Genomic DNA, 13,093 nt, shown 5'->3' with positions numbered 1-13,093 from the left:
CTGTGTTCATCACACTGGTAACTTAGTATGGATAAGGAGTGGACACAGAGTCACCGACACAATGATTATACCTATAGCTGTTCCATCGTGCGTTGGTCGTCCAAACAGTAGATGGCGCTGGTCGCCCTAGCAAAGAGCCCCAAGGTCCATCCATTTCCTCTGCGCTCTTGACCTTCCTCCTCCTTTCCTCCTCCCCTACTCTATGCTCCTCCCACGTGACTTTGACAGTACAAACCAAAACAAAGCAGCAGACGCCGGAACTTAAGTTACAGAAGGCGATAACGATGACAGAAACTGATGCATGCATGGGGCTGATATTATGAAAGACTGTTGGGGGACATTGTTAGTATCATCAGAGAATACAGCATGAACACGGCTCTGAAGCAATGGAAAGAAGCAGCCACCATCATCCTAGCTGCGGGCAGGACACATCTGGGTATCTATGTGTAGGGCTGCGTCTGGATTCACAATGTGAATCTTTTGGTGGAAATATGTAGTGGCAATAGCCGAGCTACAACCTCGCGATGTAACGCCTTGTCAGCTTGTATAGATCGGCTACTTTCACTCTTATTTGTATTTTTTAACATTTGTGGGAAACCTTTTGGGGCGAAATGTCAGACGGCATGTTATTTGTCATTTTGAATTTTGAATACGTAAGTATTTGTAGCCTACTTTAATTCAAGTAAATATAGTTCAATAGTATCTCCACTTGTAGTGGCGTAATATTTGACCAGGAGTATTTTAGCCCTGAACTTGGAGAAGTTTTTAACACAACATATGGCCCAGAGCTATTATACTGTAGCTGTGTTATTACATACATTTCATGAAATGTTAATATCACAGCAGTCTAGGCTAGGAGTTGTTTCAATCCTTTTTTTGGTGCATTTATATGGCGCCTTTATTCAAGGCGCTTTACATAGATTGTGCATTTAATTTACCCACACATTCATACACCGATGGCAGAAGAAACCTTAAGGCACCAACCTGCACTGTCTTGCTCAAGGACACTTCGACACTGACTCTGGGGGAGCCTGCATGGGTTCGAACTGGGAACCTTGCGGTAGCCTTTTTTTAGGCATACGAGTATTCCTAAATTGCTTGCATAATATAGGCGTACAAAGAAATGACTGGCATATTTAATGACTTTACAACAACAATAATAAATATTGTTGTTAAAATTTTTAACAACCATTTAAATAGTGGCAATAATAGCCGATCTATACCAGCTCACAAGAGCTTGTAGAAGTCGTAGATCTGCTATTTCCACCACTACAGTTTTAAAATATTTGAATATGTACAGTATGATTTTTTTAACCCCCCCCTACATTCTGACCTTTCTGCAAAACTATTGTGTTGACAATATCTCAATAATTTGCGAATAACAGGCCTACGTGTGGGTGCTAAGACCCCTGAGCAAGGCAGCTGTCCAGCTCCTGGCCGGTCCAACACCAACGCCAGCCTTCCGCCGGCGTCCCGCTTCGACTATGACGTCCTGTTGCTGAAGCGCAGCAGTACGAGCGGCTTCATGCCCAACGCATACGTGTTCCCCGGCGGGCTGCTGGAGCCCTCCGACTTCGCCGGTGAATGGATGGACATCTTTAAAGGTACACTGAAGTGATTTTTAAGAGTGTCTGCTGAATGCCTAAATTGTCATTGTACAACGCGTCACATCATTTTGATGCTATTTTAACTAATTTGGCTGGGGACCCCCTGGAACACTCGAGGACCCCCTGCAGGCCCCCAGATCCCACTTTGAGTATGGTCCAGTCCTACCGTTGTGTTTCATAACAGGGGTCTCCACGTCTGTCCAGCTCTGTTTACTAAAGTGCCGGAGAGATGGGAAGACCCCTGTTACTGAACAAATACTCAAATGATTACTATCAGAATTTATCAAAAAAAGTGTTGTTTTTCTATTAACACCCCAGTCGCCCAGGACGAAGTTCACCGTCCTTTCTATTAGTAACACCCAGCGCCCAGGACGAAGTTTTATCCAAAAGACGAAGTTTATTGATATGAAAACCGATCGCATCACTCCACAGCCTAGGAGCGCCTGTTGCGCAATCCTCAGTGGGACGACATCGAAAATGTTCCCCCCCTGTTTAGCCGACGACAACGGAAATCTTAAAACGTTAACAACTTGCGATCTAAATCATCACGTCCAATTCTAAGAAAAGATCCTGTGTCAGTTAGACGGCCCCCCGCTGTCCAGTCGCTAGTCACGTTAGATTTAATCATACCTCCCGTTGTTGTCGATCGCCTTTTAGAGTGTTTTGGCTACATTTAGCTGCTCCAGCCACATCCGGTATAACTTCCGGTCCGTCGGTAAAAGTGCCCCGTTGCTATAAATCGATTGGGCGCTATGATTTAACCCATTTAGGCCTGACCTCAAAATAAATAAAAAATCTTCTAAATCCTCCAGTTTTCTGAAATAAATGTTTTCACTATTTTTCAAAAATAGCAGACCTACAAGCTCGTAGCACGCCACTCGGTGGCGCGCTATGAGCTTGTAGATCTGCTATTTTTCAATAGCTAAATTATAACATAATGTTTAAAACAGACAGTGGCCTTGTGGTTAGAGTGTCCGCCCTGAAACTGGGAGGTTGGGGTTCGATCCCCGGCCGGGTCATACCAAAGACTGTAAAAATGGGACCCAATGCCTCCCTGCTTGGCACTCGGCATCAAAGGATTGGATTGGGGGTCAAATCTACTAATCAAATGATTCCCGAGCGCGGCACACGCTGCAGCTCACCGCTCCTTGGCTGCGGCTCACCGCTCCAAGAGATGGGTCAAATGCAGAGAACAAATTTCACTGCGGTAACGTGTGTGACAAATCGTATGACTTTAAGACTTTCTTTTAACCAAAAATGATCACTTACCCTACCTTTTTTAAAGCCTTCAGGAACTTGCCAAACCTCGGTTTGGGTCGCGTCAAACAGCCGGCAGGGACCAGACCTCCGATCTTCGCCATGGACCGTGTGAAACTGGGCTCCCCGGTGCCAGGGGAGGTGGCGTTGAGGATCTGCGCCCTGCGGGAGACCTTTGAGGAGAGCGGGGTGCTGCTGGTCTTGGATAAAACACAGGAGAACACGTTGATGGAAAGCATCACCCATGAAATGCCTCATGAATCACGGCCACAACAGCAACTTGCGCAGGTACACAAGTAAGACGCGCGGACACGGGAAGCGAACGCAGCTCGTAAATTGCAATAACAACAATTAGAATAAATTACGTACTTTTTAAAGTTTTTTTTAAAGTTCTCTTTTCTTTCTTTTTTTGTGTTTTTTTAAGATTGTTTTTTTTAAGTTAAGTTTTTTAAGTGTGTGTGTGTGTGTGTGTGTGTTTTTTGTGTGTGATACAGCTGCGCCCTCTGGTGGTGGTGGTGGTGTTACAGCGTGACACACACACACAGACAGACAGACAGTTTAGGCCAGCTTCTATAGTTAGTGCTCACTGCGTTCGCAACTACTACAGCAAGTGGTTCTCAAATCTTTTTCATGTCAAGGACCCCCAAATGAATGTGTATTTGGCTGTGGACCCCTTCTACCCCAACCCAAATATTTTGTGCCAGGGACCACCCCACATACAAGGACCCCCTGGGGGTCCCCGAACGGTTGGGCCAAGATCTTCCCAGTTTCAAGCTAGCTGTCCTGACTTCTGACAAATATCTCTACAACACACACACACACACAAAAATCTGTTTTCAATATTCATAAAATTGTCCCATTTTCACCACGATAACGATAACCCAAAAATGGGTCCAATCAATTTGGGAAACTTATTTTATATATTTTTTTATTGTATCCAAGTGATGTAACGGTCCTTATTTTTCTTTTGTGTTATTTATCCCATTCCTGACGGGAACCCCTTTTGGTGTTTTAACTAAGCATTATGTTATACTTTAGCTATTGAAAAATAGCAGATCTACAAGCTCATAGCGTGCCACCGAGTGGCGCGCTACGAGCTTGTAGATCTGCTATTTTTGAAAAATCATAAAAATGCGGCACAAATCTTTGAATATATATTCTTTCAGAGCGAACGTTTTTCTTATTTCGACGTCAGGCCTAAATGGGTTAACCCATTTTGGGTGGGAACCCCTTTTGGTGTTAGCATTATGTTATGCTTTAGTTATTGAAAAATAGCAGACCTACAAGCTCGTAGCGCGCTACGAGCTTGTAGGTCTGCTATTTTGGAAAAATCGAAGAACGACTGACAAAAAACTGTCAAGACATTTATAGAATCGTTCCCAGGTCAAAATGGGTTAATTAATTTCGTATATGGTCACCCTCTAAAGGTGCAGGAGCTGTGCTCCAACAGCGAGCTGGACAGATGGAGGTCCGAGGTGAACAGGGACCCCTCCAACTTCCTCACCTATGTTGTATATGGTCACCCTAACAGGTACAGGAGCTGTGCTCCAACAGCGAGCTGGACAGATGGCGGTCCCTGGTGAACAGGGACCCCTCCAACTTCCTCACCTATGTTGTATATGGTCACCCTACCAGGTACAGGAGCTGTGCTCCAACAGCGAGCTGGACAGATGGAGGTCCCTGGTGAACAGGGACCCCTCCAACTTCCTCACCTATGTTATATCTGGTCACCCTAACAGGTACAGGAGCTGTGCTCCAACAGCGAGCTGGACAGATGTTGGTCCCTGGTGAACAGGGACCCCTCCAACTTCCTCACCTATGTTGTATATGGTCACCCTAACAGGTACAGGAGCTGTGCTCCAACGGCGAGCTGGACTGATGGCGGTCCGAGGTGAACAGGGACCCCTCCAACTTCCTCACCTATGTTGTATATGGTCACCTCTAACAGGTACAGGAGCTGTGCTCCAACGGCGAGCTGGACTGATGGCGGTCCGAGGTGAACAGGGACCCCTCCAACTTCCTCACCTATGTTGTATATGGTCACCCTAACAGGTACAGGAGCTGTGCTCCAACGGCGAGCTGGACAGATGGAGGTCCGAGGTGAACAGGGACCCCTCCAACTTCCTCACCATGTGCAGACAGCTGGAGGTGGTGCCCAACATCTGGGCGCTGCACGAGTGGGGCAACTGGCTGACGCCGCCCGGCCTCTACGCCAGGGAGAGGAGGTACGACACTGCCTTTTTCATTTGTTGCTTGGAGCAGACTCCTCCTCACACGCTCCAGGACGAGAGGGAGATCGTGCACTTTAAGGTGATTTTTACGGTACTTTGGTTTTGGTCATTTGAAAGTCAAGATGTGTTTGTTTTTCGTTATGATGTGCCCTTGTTTCAAAAGTACAAAAGACCTTCTTTTAGTTGAGCAGACGTCTCCTTATAGAGAGTATGCGCGTGACATCATCATCAAACCCGGAAGTTATGCAGGAATGCCTACTGACTGGCAAAAAACGACTTTCTGGCCTTGACAACCCATGCATCCAAACAGAAAAGTCCTATCTGATTGCATTAAACAAGGTTAAACAATGTTAAACTCACTTTGCATGTTGCTTTGCCACTCGATTTGCCACTCGATGTGCCATTCACTTTAAGCATGCGCATACCCTCTATAGACCAGGGGTTCTTAACCCATTTAGGCCTGACGTCGAAATATATATATATTTTTTTAAAGTATTCTGAAAGAATATATTTTCAAAGATTTGTGCCGCATTTTCACGATTTTGTAGATCTGCTATTTTTCAATAGCTAAAGTATAACATAATGCTTAGTTGCCACCAAAAGGGGTTCCCGTACAGAATGGGTTTTAACCTGTGGGTGGGGACCCCCACATGATTTCTTTAGGGGGGTGTCCCCGGATGACAGTGAAGTGACAATTTAAGGAGTTTTAATTTTAAAGACCTTTTTAATTCCTCAAAACAACCGCTCAAACAATGGGCCAAATTGTCAAATAATATAAGAAAGCAATATTTTTGAAAATAGCAGATCTACGGCACGCCTCGAAAGTTTATTTATTTATCTGAGAAATCATTTCAAGTGCTTGTCGGGTGTGGGGGGGGTCCCAAGTTCAAATATGATTATTTGTGTGTGTGGGGGGACGACGACGACGACGACATCTAAGTCCTAGACTTAGATGTTCCTAGACTTAGATGTCTAGGATCTAAGTCTAGGAACTTAGATGTTCCTAGACTTAGATGTTTCCATTGTAATGTGCTGCATTTATGTGTACAAAATAAATAACTTCGAGATTTGTGTCCATGTTATAGTCGTCGTTATTTTAGCTCTATTTAGCGTTATTTAGCCCCTGTCTCTCTCTCTCTCTCTCATCCATTGTTTTCCTCAGTGGTCCACACCGTCGGAGGTTCTGCAGAGCTACCAGGCCCGTGACTTGTGGATTGCCCCCCCACAGTTCTATGAACTCCGCCGCATGTGCCACTTTCCCTCGCTGAGCGACCTCCACGGCTTCGCCAGTCGCCGCGCCACCGAGGGCTGCGAGCACTGGCTGCCCGTCCGCGTGGTCACAGACGGCAGCTACATGTCACTGCTGCCAGGTAAGCAACCCTATTAGGCATCACCAGCTCAGTGGCCTTGTGGTTAGAGTGTCCGCCCTGAAACTGGGAGGTCGGGGTTCGATCCCCGGCCGGGTCATACCAAAGACTGTAAAAATGGGACCCAATGCCTCCCTGCTTGACACTCAGCATCAAGGGTTGGATTGGGGGTAAGTCCCTGCCACATACTAGCGTCATGTCCAGGGGGTGTACTTGTACATCAAGCTGCCTCACGCTACAGAAACAGGAGATAGGCTCCTGCCCTATGGGCCTCATGGCTCGGCAAAGGCTTACTTACTTTACTTATATTACGGACGGCGCAGCTTGCCATAACTCCACTGCAAGTAATATGTCCAAGTCGTATATCAGTACTTTTCTGTTTTATAACCAAATACTGTTACTATCTGTAATGTTTTGTCATGAAAACTTAGCTCTGGTCTAGAGCGTTGGCGAGTTCTTCCAAACGCTGTGCCAGAAGCAGTGTTATTCCCATAGACTGTAATGTCTACTAAGTAACGTGCAGTAATACAAATTAAGAAAATGATTTTGCTATTCACTGAAAACAACTAAAACACAGTTTTATTATGTCGAAAGACCGTAGTATAGAGGGTATGCGCATGCTTAAAGTGAATGACACATCGAGTGGCAAATCGAGTGGCGAAGCAACAGGCAAAGTGAGTTTAACATTGTTTAATGCAATCAGATATGACTTTTCTGTGTGGATGTATGGGCTGTCAAGGACAGAAAGTAGTTTTTTGCCACTCAGTAGGCGTTCCTGCATAACTTCCGGGTTTGATGATGATGTCACGCGCATAGCCGCATACCCTCTATAGGAAATGTCTCAGTCTGCCTTTTGGACAGAAAATAAAATGTAAACCACCAGATTCACTCAAGTGAGACACCTGCAGACTGACTATAGCTTGGAAGAGACCTATGCTTTCTGTGGCATTAGGCATAGAGTTATATATTATAAGAGACGACACCGGATTTCTCCTCCCATCCACTTGCATTGTGTTGCTCACCTCAGCGCATGAGGCGATTTCACCCCTTCCGGGTTGGAACAGAGTGCATTCCGGGATGGATTTGGGCCAGACGTGAACGAGTACCGTGCATGCGTGCGTGTGCGAGCATGTCATGAACGAGTACCGTGCATGCGTGCGTGTGCGAGCGCGTCATGAACGAGTACCGTGCATGCGTGCGTGTGCGAGCGTGTCATGAACGAGCGCCGCCCGTTGTTGTGTATTGGCTTGCGCGCGTTCATGTATGGCCCAGGCTGCGGCCACCATGTCCATTGTGCTTCAGTGTTTCCTCTCGGTGACGTCTCTATTCATATATACTCTAGGGCAGTGGTCCTCAACAGGCGGACCGCGGTCCACGACCGGACCGCGGTCGAGGTGAATAATGAATATTTGTCAAAGTGGAAAAAATAAATGTCATACTCTGCACCCCAGTATTGGTTGGTTGGATGGGACCCGATTTGTATAAGCTTGGTTTGACTGTACTAAACAGGCATAGTTGTTTCTAGGGGTGGGGGGCGAGGGGGGCAGCCCCACCCCGTGGGGCCCACGTGGCCCGCGACCTGCAATTTTATTTGCGCGCGCATGAGACTGGACCATGGTCTTATTCAAAAATGATTTGTGGACCTTCAGTATTTCTAGTTGAGGACCCCTGCTCTAGGGGCATAGGCATCTCCCGGCAGGATCCGCCGGCCGAAACTAGACGCACCTGCAGCAGATGAGCCTGATTAAGAGTGTGCGTGCGTGTGTGTGTCAATTGAATAAAGCTGCAGACCATAGAGAGAGACGCGTTCGCACTACTCAGGCAGGGGTTCCCAGACTTTTTGGACTTGAGAGATGTACTTTCAAAATGACCAGCGTAACAACATCTACCCACCGAAAAATATGATCTCATTGCTGAAAATAGTTTAAAGAACATGACAAACACACTTAGAATGGGAAATATATATAGGTGGGGAAATGGAAATAGTTTTTGTTTTTGTATGTACTGTAACTTTCTAATGCTCTATTTAAATTACTAGCCCTTACCCGTTGTGAGATATTGCCCCCGCCCCTTGTGGCCACAGGGGGTACTACGCCCTGGGTGCGTTTTCACATTTTTAATTCACTAATAAATTCACTATTAATTTATAATTAGTTAAATTGGAAAAAGGGCTTCGTTAAGACCTCCATATTATGATGGTCAATGCCTGTGTGAAAAGGGAGCGATTGGTGCAGGCGGTGAGGAGATACGGCGGTGTTTCTGACACACATTCAGACACTCAGACATTGACTGAATTATAGTATGATGATATGATATGATATGATATGATATATGTTTTAGGGCCATGTCATGTGATCTACCAGCCTTTGTGATCTACTGGTAGATCGTGATCTACCTTTTGGGCACCCCTGCCGGCTACTGTATACCACAATTGAGTGGGTTTCCGATCCTACAGACTGACTGACTGACTGACTCTCTCTCTCTCTCTTCAGGGGACAAGCTGTACCCAGTCGATGGCTCAGGGCAGGCGGTAGTGAATGACTCTCTGGTGGACCGTCAAGAGGAGGAGAACAGTGCTCTCCATCGCATGGTGTTCTCGGACCCTTACACCCCAACGCTGCAGGTCACCATCAAGCCCAAATACAAGCACCTGCTGCCTTTCCAAACGCCTGCCCGGCCGGGCCAGGGCCCAAACAGTCAGCTCTGACCACCGTTTTATTTTTTTATAATTTAGCTATTGAAAAATAGCAGATCTACAAGCTCATAGTGCGCCACTCGGTGGCGCGCTATGAGCTTGTAGATCTGCTATTTTTCAATAGCTAAAGCATAACATAATGCTAACACCAAAAGGGGTTCCCGCCCAGAATGGGTTAACCCTCATGCTCTCTTTCTGTCTCTCTTGATTTATACTCTCATGAATAAATGTATACGTATATACTCCATCACACGGGCCTTGTCACTGTAGATCTGCTATTTTCAGCGTGCAACGCGCTACGAGCTTGTAGGTCTGCTATTTTTGAAAAATCGTGAAAATGTGGCACAGATCTTTGAATATATATTCTTTCAGAGCGAACGTTTTTAACGCTAATCTTTGCTTCTGGGGGAGTCCCTGGAACAACATATTTTCAGATGGAGGGTCAGCGGAAAATTACATCATTTTTGGGGTCCTTTGACATGAAATATTGAGAACCACTGATATAGAAACATGAGGTTTTTCAGAACATTGTCATGATTTAGAAGACATTTTTTATATTTCGACGTCAGGTCTAAATGGGTAAATATAGTATAGCTCTTGTTAAGATTGACCTCCTACAGTATTTAGCCTACTTTAATTAGTTAAATATCGTAATATTGAGATCTGGAATGCAACAAAAACACAAATATCGAGTAAGAAAAACATTTTATGGGTGAACTATACCTTATTTTATCCGTATGTGTGTGGTGCAGTAGGTTGATATGACTAGGTAGGACTCCAATGGTCTCTTACTTACAGCAATGCTCTGCAGTGATAGTTGTAGTATTGTTGTACTGAAGCAGTCCAGGGGTCCATAGTCTTAATTCATTTAGACCTACCATCAATTTACAATATCTTCTAAATCAGGGTTAAAACAGTTTTCTGAAACCTATGTTTCTATGTCAGTGGTTCTCAACTTGTTTCATGTCAAGGACACCCAGAATTATATGTATTTGGCCGTGGACCCCCATCTGAAAATATGTTGTTCCAGGGACCTCCCCCAGAAGCAAAGATATCAGTTAAAAAAACGTTCACTGTGACAGAATATATATTCAAAGATTTGCACACATTTTCAATAATTTTCAAAAATAGCAGACACTCGGTGCCGCACTATGAGCTTGTAGATCTGCTATTTTTCAATAGCTAAAGTATAACATAATGCTTAAAACACCAAAAGGGGTTCCTGCCCAAAATGGGTTAATTCGACATTCATTCATAACACCTATAGTTCCTTGCCTGTTAAATTGAACGGAACTGTACCTAACATTAGAGTTGAAACCCCATGACTGTACCTAACATTAGAGTTGAACCCCATGGCATGCCTATTTTGGGGCAGATGTATTTTTTTTATGTTTAATAGTGAAAATTGATCTGCAAGCTCACAATGCGTCATAATGCATGTTGGCTTGAGTGGTTGAGAAAGGGGCACACTGCAATAACTTTGACAACAGGGACATTCAGCTGGACTTGATCCTCACTGACCTGTATCATATAGTACTATTAAGGGCAGCAGTTGCAACTATGTCCATTCATCAATCATTGAATTAATCAATGTCATTTATCTAGTGCCAAATGACCAGTTGTCGCAAGACAATTCATGATTCAAGAGCTATTTATCTCTCAAATACAGTCAAGCTGTGACATGTTAGCGTGGCATGTTCCACAGACAACAATTGCGGGCTACAGTATAACAAGATACAAATGGATGATAATACTATACTGGATGTAATGAAAATAAAACAAAATAATGTTTGCAATAGTAATCAGTCTCTAGACTTGTTTGAGGATGGGCACGAAGAGTCATGGACAGTTCTATCTGGTTCCCTGCTTAAGTAATGTCATCCTTCATATGGACCGTTCTATATCTGGTTCCCTGCTCCAGTAATGTCATAAATGGTGCGTTTATATAGCGCCTTTATCCAAGGCGCTTTTACATAGATTGTGCATTACATTCACCCATTCATACACCGATTGCGGCGGAAGCCATGCAAGGTACCAACCAGCACATCGGGAGCAATTTGGGGTTCAGTGTCTTGCCCAAGGACACTTCGACATGTAGACAGGAGGAGCCGGGATTCGAACCGCCAACCCGTAGATCATTGGACGACCTGCTCTACCTCCTGAGCCACAGTCGCCCATCCTTCATATGCAAATTAAACCTCTGCCGTTTCAGTTCAGCTTCTGTGTGTATATCCTGTTCCACATACGATATGTATTTTATGCATGTAGTAGGCTACTCTATGAGAAAAGGCTGGGATTGAGGTTAAATACTGTAGTTTTGCTGTTATCTGAGTGGAGCTTAATAAAGTCCATCAAAGCAGAAGGAGCCAAACTGATAATAATAATAATACAGAGCAGCTTTACATCTGAACCCATATATATACACATACACACACAATACTAAGCAGATTATACAATGTAATGGTAAGAACAGAGTGCATTCTGGGATGGATTGGACCCAAACACATGAACGCGCTGGCCGTTGACTATCATTGCACGCGTTCGCGTATGAAACAGCGCTCATGTGTCATCATGAACGTGCGCAATGATAGTCAACGGACCAGCGCATTCATGTGTTTGGGTCAAAACTGCAATACCAAATTCGGCCACTATGTCAATTTCGCCTCAGGGTTTCCTCCGGGTGCCGTCTCTATTAATATATACTCTAAGGCAAGGACATGCACGCGCCTCAGAGCCGGAAAGGGCGTCTACGTTTATATGTATGTATGTTTAGGGTACCAACAGGTGACAAAGTGGTGCTGTTGAGCTTCACACTGTGCACAGGTGCATGATGGGAAGCTGAGTTTTTTGCACCACTCACTTCAGACACTTTTTTATTTGCATATGCATTCCATACATTCTATAGGGCTAGACCATATGGACAAATGACATCATCAACTTGCGACAGTAGCAGTTCTTATTGAGTGAAAGATTCTTTATTTATGAAAGAAATAAAATACTACTGTGTTTTTATTTATTTATTTAATTTCAGTTGTAGAGGGCAAGTATAATGTTTTAAGGCATATTTGTCTTATTAGCCAGGGATCCTTTTAAAGCACTGTCAAATCAGGAAACTGACAAAGGTAAAGGCCTAAATTAAATGTAGGTTCTCACTTGCCTTGTAGTACCTCATAGCCCCAACACTTTTTTTGTAATCTGCACAATTATAGTTGAACGAGATTTTATTCAGTACCCAAGCATGTTAAAGAGAATGAGTATCATACAGGCTTCCATAGGTTTAAAACCAGACTGGTGAGCATTTGGGGAATTCAGGGATTTGGCAACGTGTGAATAAAATGTTCAATCAAATAATGACAAAATGGCCCAAACGATGCTTTTCAGGTTGCATGTGTTGTGGGTGGCCCAAGCGGTGCTTTTGAGGTTGCATGCATTGTGGGTTGGTTTCTGTTTGTCATGTTTGCTGTTGTGTGTTGCCTTGGGTTGGCAAAAAGCACATTTTGTTGGCGCGTGCCTCCTTTGATGCTGTCCTGTTGAGGGCAAGGAGGACACTTTGGTCCACGTACGGACTAAGCCTGGCATAATGGCTTAAACTTGTTAGACTACTTTTTTAGAGGTTGGGTTGTGTAGTTACCTTGCCATGATGTAACTCCAAATGTGGACAAGAAATGTCTCCAAAAAATTGCTCCAGTGAAATTGATAATTCAAAAATGTAATTGACTTGCATTGTACGCTGAAACAGCTCTCAAAGTCACTCTTTTAGTACGTAAACAAACACAAACTTTGAGAAAGCCAACTGAGCACTGCAGCGACGTCAGCCAATGACAAAACCAGCTGGACTATAGACTACTAGAGGACTATATCTTGCACATTGATGATAGACTTAGCTTGCTATTTCATAGCAGCCATGGTAAAATGTCTGTAAAGCGACTTTGGGTA

At 44.5% G+C, this 13,093-nt stretch overlaps 1 protein-coding gene across 2 annotated transcripts; it reads left to right on the top strand.

Moving 5' to 3' along the window:
- The first annotated feature begins 234 nt into the window (after positions 1-234).
- Positions 235-9,188, top strand: nudt19 (nudix (nucleoside diphosphate linked moiety X)-type motif 19). Of its 2 annotated transcripts, XM_079496849.1 has the most exons (7): positions 235-436; positions 1,386-1,604; positions 2,893-3,152; positions 4,396-4,436; positions 4,958-5,174; positions 6,258-6,465; positions 8,955-9,188. In XM_079496849.1, exons 1-7 carry the CDS (start codon positions 367-369, stop codon positions 9,167-9,169), a joined length of 1,230 nt encoding a protein of 409 aa, XP_079352975.1. In that variant the 5' UTR covers positions 235-366; the 3' UTR covers positions 9,170-9,188. The 2 variants fall into 2 exon arrangements, with proteins under 2 accessions (XP_079352975.1, XP_079352974.1); XM_079496848.1 differs by lacking the exon at positions 4,396-4,436 and having other exon boundaries at positions 4,917-5,174.
- The last annotated feature ends 3,905 nt before the right edge of the window (positions 9,189-13,093 follow it).

This window comes from Electrona antarctica (assembly GCF_951216825.1).
Source record: "Electrona antarctica genome assembly, chromosome: 3".
Lineage (NCBI taxonomy): Eukaryota > Metazoa > Chordata > Actinopteri > Myctophiformes > Myctophidae > Electrona > Electrona antarctica.
The sequence above is the reverse complement of the archived record's forward strand: the minus strand, read 5'-3'. Positions and strand labels throughout refer to the sequence as shown.

Coding starts and splice junctions, on each gene's coding strand:
- nudt19 (XM_079496848.1), top strand. CDS start 367: ATGAACACGGCTCTGAAGCAATGGAAAGAAGCAGCCACCATCATCCTA. Junction 3,153..4,916: donor CACAACAGCAACTTGCGCAG/GTACACAAGTAA, acceptor TCACCCTAACAG/GTACAGGAGCTGTGCTCCAA. Junction 5,175..6,257: donor GGGAGATCGTGCACTTTAAG/GTGATTTTTACG, acceptor TGTTTTCCTCAG/TGGTCCACACCGTCGGAGGT.